Source organism: Electrophorus electricus, chromosome 8 (genome assembly GCF_013358815.1).
Source record: "Electrophorus electricus isolate fEleEle1 chromosome 8, fEleEle1.pri, whole genome shotgun sequence".
In the NCBI taxonomy this organism is placed as follows: domain Eukaryota; kingdom Metazoa; phylum Chordata; class Actinopteri; order Gymnotiformes; family Gymnotidae; genus Electrophorus; species Electrophorus electricus.
Genome location: NC_049542.1, coordinates 17,807,553 through 17,820,108, shown reverse-complemented (window position 1 = coordinate 17,820,108; position 12,556 = coordinate 17,807,553). Strand labels below are relative to the sequence as shown.

General features: G+C 39.7%; 3 protein-coding genes across 6 annotated transcripts; 1 reads left to right on the top strand and 2 right to left on the bottom strand.

Moving 5' to 3' along the window:
* The first annotated feature begins 104 nt into the window (after positions 1 to 104).
* On the top strand, positions 105 to 2,513 carry lrrc14b (leucine rich repeat containing 14B). Its single transcript, XM_027011649.2, has 3 exons — positions 105 to 1,150; positions 1,593 to 1,952; positions 2,091 to 2,513. Exons 1-3 carry the CDS (start codon positions 249 to 251, stop codon positions 2,404 to 2,406), a joined length of 1,578 nt encoding a protein of 525 aa, XP_026867450.2. The 5' UTR covers positions 105 to 248; the 3' UTR covers positions 2,407 to 2,513.
* Positions 2,514 to 3,152: 639 nt separating this feature from the next.
* LOC113578437 (cytochrome b-c1 complex subunit 7) lies at positions 3,153 to 5,087 on the bottom strand. 2 transcript variants are annotated; one of them, XM_035529377.1, is made up of 5 exons: positions 5,025 to 5,087; positions 4,872 to 4,938; positions 3,962 to 4,030; positions 3,686 to 3,852; positions 3,153 to 3,349 (listed from the first exon to the last, which is right to left on the bottom strand). In XM_035529377.1, exons 1-5 carry the CDS (start codon positions 5,070 to 5,072, stop codon positions 3,272 to 3,274), a joined length of 429 nt encoding a protein of 142 aa, XP_035385270.1. In that variant the 5' UTR covers positions 5,073 to 5,087; the 3' UTR covers positions 3,153 to 3,271. The 2 variants fall into 2 exon arrangements, with proteins under 2 accessions (XP_035385270.1, XP_026867476.1); XM_027011675.2 differs by having other exon boundaries at positions 5,043 to 5,087.
* Positions 5,088 to 5,304: 217 nt separating this feature from the next.
* Positions 5,305 to 9,211, bottom strand: mterf3 (mitochondrial transcription termination factor 3). Of its 3 annotated transcripts, XM_035529376.1 has the most exons (8): positions 8,958 to 9,211; positions 8,517 to 8,727; positions 8,167 to 8,319; positions 7,900 to 8,089; positions 7,426 to 7,573; positions 6,935 to 7,006; positions 6,631 to 6,792; positions 5,305 to 6,477 (listed from the first exon to the last, which is right to left on the bottom strand). In XM_035529376.1, the coding sequence occupies exons 2-8, from the start codon at positions 8,692 to 8,694 to the stop codon at positions 6,283 to 6,285; spliced, it is 1,098 nt and encodes a 365-aa protein (XP_035385269.1). In that variant the 5' UTR covers positions 8,695 to 8,727; positions 8,958 to 9,211; the 3' UTR covers positions 5,305 to 6,282. The 3 variants fall into 3 exon arrangements, with proteins under 3 accessions (XP_035385269.1, XP_026867474.2, XP_026867475.2); XM_027011673.2 differs by having other exon boundaries at positions 8,517 to 9,211; XM_027011674.2 differs by having other exon boundaries at positions 8,532 to 9,211.
* Between the last annotated feature and the right edge of the window lie 3,345 nt (positions 9,212 to 12,556).

Below are 12,556 nucleotides of genomic sequence, written 5' to 3'. Positions count from 1 at the left end.
TCAAATTACTAGCCAAGATTTCAAACAGAATGCGTGCCGGTTAGCCAGAGCTTGTCTGAGACCACGAGACAGCTGTTGCTAAAAATAAGCCCTTCTCATCTACCCCCACCTAACTCGCACAGTCCAGCACACAGCCCGACACCTCCATGCTGGCACACATGACAGCACAAGGCAAAAAAAACCCAAAACGACTTTCCTTAACCTGACAGAAAAACGTGGGGAGAAATCAAGTGTGGCTAAGAAAAGACATGAAGAGCCTGAAGTTTTTGGCAGCAGAGGGCTTAGTTCGGAGCCCGAGAGCCGGCAGTAGCCTCAGTTGCCTGTCTTACAATCTTTACCCAATCCTGTTTAAGGCCAGCTTCCTGCAGGAGTCAGCTGAAATGCTCCATGACGTGGTGGAGATGTGGCCCCTCGCCGAGCTCAGTCTGTGGAGACTGCTAGGAAGGACACCGGACTGCCAGGCTGATCTCACTACCCGCACCTGCAGACTCTGCCTCACAGCCCTGTTGACAGGCCTGAGGGACTATGTGCTCCGTGCACCAGCAACATATGGCAAACTGTTGCGTGTAGTTGATCTGACCGGCCTGCGGGACATTGAACACCAAGCTTGCCCATGCAGACACACGCTGGGCCGCTGGGCCCGCACTGAGCTGCTCACCCGCATGTGCTATGAGACCCTGGTGGCTATGCAGGCTGGTCAGGCAGCAGTGTCAGCCTTCGAGGTGGAGGTGGACGTCCAGCTTGATGCCTTTGTCACGGGAAGGAACTACGAGGCAGTGGTCCAGGCCCTGCTGCTGGTGAAACACTGCCCACTGAAAATGCGCTGTGTGGGCCTGCGTGTTGACTCACTGTCCCTGAAGAACCTGTTCTACCTGCTGCAGCTGGCCAACTCTCCTGGCCTGCGCAAACTGGAGGTGGTGCATAATGTGCCCCTGGAGGCGCCGCACCTGGAGGTGATGCTGTCACAGCTGAAGTTCCCCCAGCTGCGCTCACTCACCCTGCCATGCCAGGCACTGGACATACGCAGGCTGGGCCCGGAGGACAGGGGCCTGCTCGCAGAGCTGGGCAATCTGATGAGCAAGATGGTGGAGCTGAGGGAGCTCTACCTGGGCTTCTCCACCCTCACGGGACATCTGCGCCAACTGCTAAGGTGAGGAGACATGATGCTGTCCAAGTGCATTGGCTGAGAGCACTGGCTGAGATATTACACTACTTAGACAGCTTGTGGTGAAATTGAAAAATTATTTCTTAGACAAATTAAGTTAAAATAATGCATAAGCATACATTGTTGTCTTGGCAGTTTATATGGGCAGGAACTATATACTTCATTTGCCTAAGAGGTAGAATTTAAACATGCGCCCATGCAAAAAGCTATGAGAAGGCCCCATACCAATGTCAGCTGAGCAGTTGCCTTGCAGAAGACCTCAAAACAATGCTGAGTGGGGTAATAAGCAGACAATAGTTAAAGATGGTAAAGACGTTTGCATAATTTCTTTTTCTTATACAAATTCTTTTTAGGAGACTTATGACTTGTATCTGTATCATAACAATTCATTCAGAAACCTATGACTGTTTGTGTCTATGGTACCCAGTCCTCTGAACACTCCGCTGCAGTGTATAGAGCTGGCTAACTGTAGCCTTAGCCCTGTGGACATGGCTTACCTGGCCAACAGTCTGCACAGTGAGTTCATAGAAAAGCTGGACCTGAGTGGCCATGTGCTGTCGGATCTCTTTCCCAACACCTTCCGGAAGCTGCTGCACCGGTGTTCAGCCACACTCACCAGCCTGAGCCTGGAGGAGTGTGGCCTGGCTGACGATAACCTGGATCTCCTCTGTGAGTCGCTGGCACCCTGCCGTGGGCTGCAGGAACTGAAGATACTGGGCAACCCCCTAAGCACTGCAGCCCTGCGTCACCTCTTCAATATGCTGGCCCAAGGCTACCCAGCTCTGAGGTGAGAACAGTCAGCATGCAACATTTCAGGCAGAACATCATATAACAGAAATAAAGTCATTTCGTCCCATAAAATACAACCACATACTGTGGTTATAATGGTGCATATGCAGTTGTTCAGGTAACGTATTGTTATTAGGTACATAGAGCTGCCGGTCCCTCGTGACTGTTACTCTGAAGATGCAACTTATCCACTGGATGATTCCACACTAATCAGTTATGATCGGGCCAAGTTCCACCAAGCCAGGGTAGAATTGGTGAGCATCCTGGAACGAGCTGGAGAAGGTCACCTAGAAGTATGTACACCTCTGTTTGGCAGCTATGATCCTGACATCCATGAGACAAGCAACGAGCTAGGGGTTTCTATGCTGCACTCTTTTAACAGTATTATAGGGACCTTTATAGACACCGTGAAGAGTGTCAGTGAACGTAGAGAGCAAAGCATGAAGAAGTAACATATTTTGCATTTGTATGTTGCTATTTGCAAGGTTTAGAAGTCCAAAACTTTGTCCTGCAAATCTTTATACTGTGCAATAAAAAAACTAAATATTCAAAGTTGTTATATGCTGTGTGAACACCTCATTTCATGCAATGTAAAAACCTTTAATACAGAAATTTAATTCTGCACTAAATTCTGTTTTGACAAAGACAACACAATTGACTAAGATTGAATGCAACATCAAGTGTGCCACTTGCAACCACGCTATAGAAACAAGTTACTTAAATTAATTGTGGGTAAAACATAAGATATTCGGTAGAGCAGGCTGTTCCAATAATACTGACTGCATTTAAATATTTACATGATAGTCCCATTTGCCCACATATGATAAAAAGTCTATCTTGAAGATTTGTATGTAACAAATGGAAGTTTATGTACATTAGTTTTTGTTGGTGAAAGTTTAGACCTTCGTTTTCCTTTGAAAATTCTGTGCATGTCTCATCTTAAATGTTTAAATGGTCACTTCTGCATTCATTTGCAATGCCACAATTATGGATTACCTTATGATTTTTTTTACTTCTAGGCATCAGCAGTGATCCTTGTATTTCTACAGTATTCTAGATCATTAGTATATTGGATTCTAACCGACTCTACTGGCTAGGATGTATTCTGTGAGTAAATCACAAAGCACTTTTGTAAGTCGCTAGATCATCTGCTAAATGCCGTAAATGTAAATTACAGAGAAACACAAAGAAACAAATGGAAATTGTCACAATGGAAATTTTAATACATACACAGACAGCACAATTGATTAACTTTATTTTAAGTAAAAGAGAGCAAGCCACCACAACAGGGAGAGCGTTTCACTCTTCGCCTTGAGCCTACTTCCTTTGCCACTCTTCCTTTTCTTTTCTTTCACGGATAACCTCCTTCAAGTAGGGCTGAAGGTAATGCACATCCTAAATGATGCATGGACACACACAAACATGTACACCAAAATATTTTCCGTTCTAATCACCTTTAGGGATCGGTCTTTAATTACAAAATAATTATTACAAACATTCTACAATTAGTGACAATGATTTAAGCATTCCAAGATGTAAAATAAATAAAAAATAAAAATAAAATCATGCCATTTCCCTCCTTTCTCAAACAACTAAGAAATTCTTAAAGGCACGGTACTTTTAGGAAACTTAAATTGATTAAAAGCCCCCCCCCCACAGTCAGTACGTCTGACAGGCTAACTAGAATCATCCACAAAGTTCCTCCAAGCAGTAAGTGCACACACTACTTACTTCCTCATATTTCGTCCACTGGTCCTTAGGAAGAATTTGGTGCTTCATGGAGAGATCAAGAGCCCTCCTGATGCGGAACATGCGGTCATTATACACTGGCTCTGGAAGCCGTCGAATGGCCTCTTTAACATCAGTGTTCTCATAGACAGTGTCATCTCTCACCAGACCTGAACAGTACAGTACGGTATGAGATGACAAGTTTGAGTACTTAATTAGCCACACAGACAGTGGACACCACAGAATGCAACACGAAATACAAATGTCCACATTACTGACCAAGCTTGTTGAAACCACAAGCATTATAGTACCACTTCTTGAAGGTGAACAAAAGCCTGCCGGTTGCCGCTGTTTTGGGAGAAGGGAGCACAATAATATATTTCTTTTAGAGGTCAAGATATCAACCATTTGTATAAAATCATTCAGTGCCACTTCATGAAGAATGCAACGAATTCACAGAAACAACTGAAGATAGTTAACAAAAACACAGATTAAACCCGCAACAGGAGATATAAATAAGTCCTACAAAAGCACAGGTGCGGAAAAACGAAGCTATAGGCTGACAAAACGTGTATGGGTTAGAATACATTAGTCGTAGAAAATAATAAGAAAGTTTAAAAACACGATATTTGTATTGTCTTAACTATACCCATGACAAAGCCTAAAAAAATTAGAAAGCTATCAAAAGCTCATACGCAATGTTGAAAGCAGTATACAGACAAACCGAGCTTTTCAACATACACTGCTAATGGAAGCTAGCTACCAACTTACCTAAACGCTAGCTACAGACAGCAGGGAGAGGTAAAGGAATACGTACATAAGAAGATACAATCTCTAATCAATATAATACGAAGCAACGATATGTAAAAAACACTACTACCGGAAAATGCGGGCAAGTTGGTCCATTTGGCTAATTTATCTTGATGGCTAAGACAGCTAGCGTTAGGTTGTACATTAGCTTGCTAGTGTGCAACCTTAGATATGCAAGTAGCTTGGTTAGCATAGCTAAGACTGGGGACAAACTAAGGGTAAAGGACACTGGTGCTTAGGAAAAAGGGGACATAACGGATATAGGAAGAAGCATTAGAAAATAAACAGTCACAATGAATTTGTCTTCGTAACAAATCTCAATCAAACTATTTCGTCTAAATCTTATTAAACATGACTCACAAAAGAGAGAGATTTTTACCTGGTGTCTTTGACGCCATTTTTACTCTCGGTAAAACAGCAAAGAACTCTGGGTTCTGGTGACGTTTCTGTCAGGGGCAGAGAATTCCGCAGACCCGAATAAGACACTTAAGGGAACCGGATGACACGGATACAGTTTAGCGTCAAGCTTTACCTCAATCTCAATCGTCACCTGCTCTCTCTGACCTGTCAGCATCCTCATACTCTCCCCCTCTCTTTACTCTGAAAGAACCAGAATGAGCATGAAATAATTATCATCAGTAAACAATTTGTATTTCTTACCACAATGTTCAGGAACATTGTCAACACATTATTCAGTGTTAAGACTGATTATTATGTCAGGAAATACTGACTCAATTCTTGAACAACTCTCTTCTATACTTATATCATCTGACTAGTACTTATTTTCTCACAACTTACTTTTTTTTTTGTTCCCAAAACAAACAAACAAACCCTGCTGAATGTCATTGCCACCCTTTCTCTTGCTTATGACTTACTGTGAATGAAAGGTAACAAAAACTGACTGATAATAAACTGCTCTCACTTTAATCAATCAAACACTAATAATGCCACTTATCATAAGCAAGTGCAGCCACACAGGACACTATAGAAACATGCAATAAATTAAAGCTACTACTATCTACATGTTCACATGCATCACTACAATGATTGAAACTTTAATGAGACTTCTAACAAATATGACAAAATATACAAACATTAACATTGGAATATGCCCATGACCATCATTGGACGTAACAAATGTCAGTAATGATAGTTGATTTAGCATTTGCAAATTGGCCCATTTTGGCCAAAAATGTTTGTTTCCATTTTATCCATTTTCTGCAAAATATGTATTTCTACAAATACAATTTCAGCTCAAAATGATTTATTGATGTTAATGCAACCTTTCCCCTGCAAATCGGAGATGTTAGCTAATCAGGCGGGGTGGGTGTTACAATAACAACCGATCAACAACAGAAACACCGATGGGTCCAAACATTGCGCAAAGCTGGTGAGTAGAATATTTATTTATTTTTCTTACCTCCATATATTGGGGACATTATGAGTTTATGAATATTGTGGGGCACGTGTCCCTCCAAAAATGTATTTGTGACTATGGCCTGGATCTGCTCATTTATAGATCACGCTTACATGAATTAATCAGAGAATGCATTTTTCAGTTTTTAGACTGCTAACAGCTGAACAACTGCTTTCACTTTAAAATAAAACTTGAAAAATAAGTATAAATTGTACATATGTCAGTTAAGTTTATGATAATTTTCTACAAAATATTCTTCAACAGATCAAATCAGATGTCTTTTAGGACACACACATGACACATTCATACTGAAGCAACTAAAAAGAGCAAAAACCTCTGCTGCAAAATTTGAACCACAAAACCTCACTTATCACTACAGAGTTTTTTGAAATCGTTCAAAATCCTTGAGAGAGACCAGTGCAACCTCCGTGCAGAATACATCATCAGGCAGGGACACAAGGCGCTGCAGGGAGATGTAGTTTGGATGAGCTGGTTCATAGTGGGCCCTGCCTAAGTAGTCAAGGAACAAGTGCCGCTCTTTTATACGAATAAATTTTGCATTGAGGACCTGTAAAATTTAGAAAAATGTAATGAGACGTTTAAAGCCTTAATTTATATCTAAATGAAAATACCAACAACTGGCCTAAAATATAGTCTATTTAATGGAAAGGAATTTTAAAATAATTCCCAGGAAGCATGAAGTTCATGGAAAGGAACATACCTGTGGGAACTTTGCAATAAGAGAATGAGGAACACCCATAGTGTTGTGGACAAAGTCAAATACTTGTGTCAATTTTCTCTTATTAGCTGTTAACACTTTTGGAACTTTGGAGACGATGTGTTGGATTTCATTTTTACGAAAGCCAAACTGTAGTTCACATACCTGCGTGAAAAAGGTCAATTAAATGTTTTTTTTTTCTATAAGAATCGCAACAAAAAACAGAACCCTTAAAGATAAATGTATACAGTTATGGACAGAACAAAAATTATGTAACGTCTTATTTACATTTTACACATTATTGTACCTTTAAGTTTTCTTTTACTGGTTCTATACTTCCACAAAGTAATCTAGGCAGCCGAGTCACAACATCTCGTGTCTGAAAGTAAAATGAGAAATATTTATACACACCTATAAAAAAGAGATATATATTAAACTATTATAAGATGAATCAACTAAAACACAAAGAATAAAGACAAAGACACTAATCATTCTGGAAGAAAGTGATATAGTTATCAAATGTTTTAGTGCAACTTCATGAATAATACCTTTGCATTTCCTTTTCAAAGTATCCTGTGCAATATTTCAGTACTGAATGAGACAAATGAATAAGAGTGTGTATGTGTGTTTTTAAGATTTGTTTTCCATTACTGTAATAGATATTCTTTGGTACTGCATCAGCAGAGGCTGTCAAAACAACAACAAATCCCACTCAAACATGCAATATTCTGTGTGGGTATTTCTTTTGACACTGTTTGTATACTCTGAAAAGTGGAAGTGCATGAAGCAGATCCCCACCTTTTGAGCACTGAGGCCCAGCTGCTGCTGGAAAAAGCCAAGGCGGTTGTCCATCCTCTCAACACTGAAGTTGAGCAGGTATGGAGCTTTGCTCACCATGGCAGCAACTGCCTCTGAACTGAACTTCTTCGACTTTAAATATGAGACCCTTTGACATAAGAATCTAAGTTACTGATAGTTTAGGCAACCTCTGGATCAATTTACTATACAATTTATCCAGTGTCTCAAGCTACAATGGATAACCATTACACTAAATCAGTACATGACCATTACATGTCACAGAACATCTACTTAAATAATTTTTATTTAAATGTATTAAAGAAATAATACAAACTTTTTAAAAAGGTTACAACAAGATTGATGATTATTAAAGCATGACCAGATCATGTGACCAACATCTATTTTGAGGACATGTGTCCTTAAACTAGCCACCATGTGTATCTGTAGTAGTGTAGACACACAAACTGCACTGACCTGCCTTGCAGGTTTTCCAGGCTCTCTGTGAGAATAAAGGGGTTTTTGCTAAGCAGTGGTCCCAGCTGAGTGTCTTCAACTCCGAGATCTTTCAGAAAAAAGAGTCGTGGTGACACATCTCCTTGGAAGTCCAACCTCACCAGCATGGAGCCAACGTTACGCCGCTGCTCTAGTTTAAAGAGATTGACACCTAGAAAGAGATTGAGGTCATGGTCACACATGAACCAACTAATGCCAGTCTAACATACATTAACAGCAGACATATACCTAGCTGAACCAATTTTTGTAGTGTTTCTGATTTGTCCACATAATCCCTAAGGGTGAATGTGACAGGGGGAAGGCCAGGTGGGACAGTGATCTGTATGGCATCCTGCTCACTGATTTCCTCAAACGGAGAAGGACATGGTACTGCATCCAAATCTGTAAAACAGACAAGTTTGTCAAATACAAAAGTCATAATAGCAGTACTAAGGTATGTTTTGCAGAAATTGTGGTAGATGTGTATACACAAGGATACGGTCAGAAGCACAAATAAATCTTAGGATGACTGTAGAGAAAGGAGTACATCATCAAGTTAGTTCACATTTTCTCAAATACATGCTGCAAAAGATACAAACCGATAAACGTCTCACAGGCAGGAAATGACACTTGCGTGCTGGCTATATGATGCAAGTTACTGTTCTTAAATGTTGTTATATCGTTGCTGTCTTTTTTCTGTTCAAAAATATCGCTTGTTTGACGGTGTGGTGTGGCTTGCTGATCAGCGAGGCACCGAATTCCACATGATTGCCCCATCTCCTTTTTCCTCTGTGAAAGGTTTTGATAACCCTGGGGAAAACCGCGCAGCGTTGGTTGTTTAAGGTAGCACAGCTTGGCCAGGGGGAGAACATAGCCAAGGTTTCCCCAGTTCTGAGCCTTTACAGGCATGAGCCTTGCGTGCAAAAATCCAACACAACGACGGCAAAGATACATGGCTACTACACAATGAAGGCAAACAGTGATTAGAATTTATCCTAACGTTACTTCGAAATGACACTGTAACTAGTTAGCTAACCTACCCAAGGAACACTTATTAGTCAATTTCACATCAGCGAAGAATCACAATTTAACTCACGACTCTGACAACTTGCTAAGCGTTAAGCCAACAGAACCCAACAACCTTACATATAAAAGAAACGTGGATTAAGTGAATTTATTCAGTTATATTTTTCAGCACATTATCTTAACGTTTTCTTCTGGCAGTTAGCAAACACGTTTTCTAACCAAGCTAGCTAGACAACGAAAACACCACACTCCAGGACATGCCAGCCTCGTTCTTTGGTGTCCAGTAGACATTCAAAGCAGTTTAGTATATATTGCCACCTAGCGTTTGGGCATACCCTGGTGCCACACCTCTGCGCTAACCAGTCTATGGAGTCAACGGTGACGTACCGTCCACAGTATACAGTCTAACTGACCGAGGAGGCGGCATTGCAGTTATTTATACTGACATATTAGACATAAACAAGAAAGGTGGTTATTATTTCGAGTCCTTTGAAATTATTTTTACTTGCATAAACGATGTAGCCAGCGATAAGAAGCCCACCCAACCTCTTCCTCTAACTGACATCTACAGGCCACCAGCACCCTACTCAGAGTTTATTAACGAATTTGCAGATTTCCTCTCAAATCTAGTCACTCTTGTAGAAAGATCCATTATTGTTGGTGATTTCAATATTCACTTTGATAGGGGCTAGGTTCATCTGAAATCGATTATAATATTTTGTTCTATATTAGAATAAATTGGTTTCACCTAATGTATAAGGGAACTCACACTATTGTGGACATACGCTTGACTTAGTACTGACCTATAGTGTAGACATAGTCATACTACCCAGTCTGATGCCATGTCGGACCATTAACTCAATTCTTTCGAACTACATATGACCCACAACAGAATATCCTCGCCTCGCTACCACACCAGGCGCACGATCACGTCAGCCACTGCATCAATATTTATTGCGAATCTCACAGACATACCATTTGCGACTGGGATACCCCCAAAACCCACGGAACTTGATCAAATGACTGAACGCTTAGAATCACTATTTCGCTGCACACTCAATGATGTTGCTCCACTTAGGGGAAAAAATTAGTATCTTGGTATAATGATCACATTCGCAATTGTAAAGCAAAACACTTCCAAAATAGAGCCTAAATAGCGCCACACTAAGCTTGTAGTCTTCCAACTTGCATGGAAGGAGAGCCTTCTCAAGTATAGGACACCAATGTTCAGATTACAACTTCAAATAGAAGTAATGAGTTTATTAATTTCTTCAATGAGAAGATTAAGCACATTAGAGATAACATTCAGAGTATTAACATGACATCGGGCAGCTACACAGAGATCAGAACAACCAAGCTAAAGAGACTAGAATACTTTACACCTAGAGCCTGAATGTACAACTCTGATCTCATGCTAAAAATCCTCCACTTGCTTACTAGATTCACTGCCCCCACACTTTCTTATGGAAATCCTGTCTGAAGTAATTGAACCATTTTACTAAATGTAACAAACTCCTCCTTGAACATTGGCAATATACCTAAATCATTAGCAGTAATCAGACCACTTATCAAAAAATCTAACCTCGACCCATGTCAACTGTCAAACTACAGGCTGATCTCAAACTTCCCATTTATTTCCAAGATCCTAGAAAAAGCTGTAACCTGAATACCTGAATCAGAACCAGATACATGACGTCATTCAGTCAGGGTTTAGGCCTCATCATAGTACAAAGACAGTACTGATTATAGTAGTTAGTGACCTGCTGTTGGCTTCTGGCCATGTTTTTTTGCTTATATTGCTTGATCTTAGTGCAGCATTTGACACTATGCATCACAACATTTTACTAGATAGACTCGAAAATGTTGGGATTAAAGGAATAGCGCTTGCCTAGTATAAATCCTATCCAGCCGGTCAATACCAGTTTGTTAACATAAATGGAGACTTTTCAGCATACAGGGTTAGCTATTGTGTCCCACAAGGTTCTGTTCTAGGGCCTCTGCTTTTTTCTTTATATATGCTACTTCTACTAACATTATACATAAACACTAGTTTGCACTGCTATGCTGGTGATACTGAGTTATACGTCTTAGTCAAACCAGAGGACATGCTATTATATTATAATTGTATCATAATACTTAATATTATTGAGGAATGCATAAAGGATGTGCATTCAGACACTGGATGTTGAGAAACGTCTCTCACTTAATCCTGACAAAACAGAGGTGCTTCTACTAGACCCACAGTTATGCCTTCATTCTCTAATTACTCACTGAACCTCAATTATCTCCCAATCACATCTTCTTTAATAGATACAAATCTTGGAGTGATTATGAATCCCAGTCCCTCATTCAAAGCTCATTTAAATGTTTCTAGGGTCGCCTTTCTCCAGCTCAGGAACATTGCAAAGATTAGGAACATACCCTCCTCACATGATGCAGAAAAGCTAGTCCATGCATTTATCACTTCAAGATTGGACTACTGTAATGCCTTACTATCTGGCTATACCACAAGCTCCAGCTAGTTCAAAATGCAGCAGCCAGTTCTTACCAGAACTAAAAAATTTGATCACATTACATCTATCTTAGCTAAGTTACATTCCCAGTAAAATGTTGCAGTTGTTAAAAAACACTTTTAATAACCTACAAAGCACTGAATGGGTACCTAAGAGAATTCCTAGTGCATTATGACCCACCACATCTAATTAGATCAAAAGGTGTAAGCTCTTTACTAGTACCAAGAATAAGAAAAGTAACTCTATAAAGCTATTTTCTTATTAACTACCCCAATCTTAGGTAAAGGTGTATATCTGGGTGTCCATGGTCATTGAGAGTTATGGTAAACTGGGATGTGATGATGCTGTCACTTCACCTCTTTTGTCACTCAAGTTTGTTGACCGAGAGCGACAGAGTGCTGATGTTCCAGGGTGCCCTCATGCTCAAAAATATTTTAAAGAACTTGCATAATTGTGAGATAGTATCTCATTATTACAAGGCATGAACACTGTCATTTGTATTCATTACCACGTAGTATCTCAATTATATACAAAGTCACAATTATGAAAAACCTCCTCATTCTTTGATTTTTACTTTTCCATATTTTATTAAAAAAATGAGATAACACATGTATCAGAGCTACAGGCATTTAAAGCATGATGGTAAAAGTATTTTCCACATTAAATATAAACAAATTAAATGGAAGCTTACAAAGCAAATTTGGATAAAGGACATACTGTAACAGGATGATTATTTAGATCACATAAAGAAGAATATAAAAACAAATACTAATTTTCTGTAACATTTTTAAAATGTGTTGCGCTTTCATACATAACGCTAGTAACAGACAATAAAACAAACAGATGTATTTCTTCAGAATGCTTACATAATGGATAATAGAAATGGAAAAATACTTGAAACAAATGGCACAAGATCAATATATAATTTATTCTAATGTATATCACAGAAACTATCAATCTCATGTCAATTTTGTCTATATGACAAATGTCTATATGACAAATTTGAACCTGTCCTTAGGTGCATGTTCATAACATTCATGTGCTGAGAGCTTTTGGGGCAATGACCATATCCTTGTGAGAAAAGCTTGCTCCATTTTAAA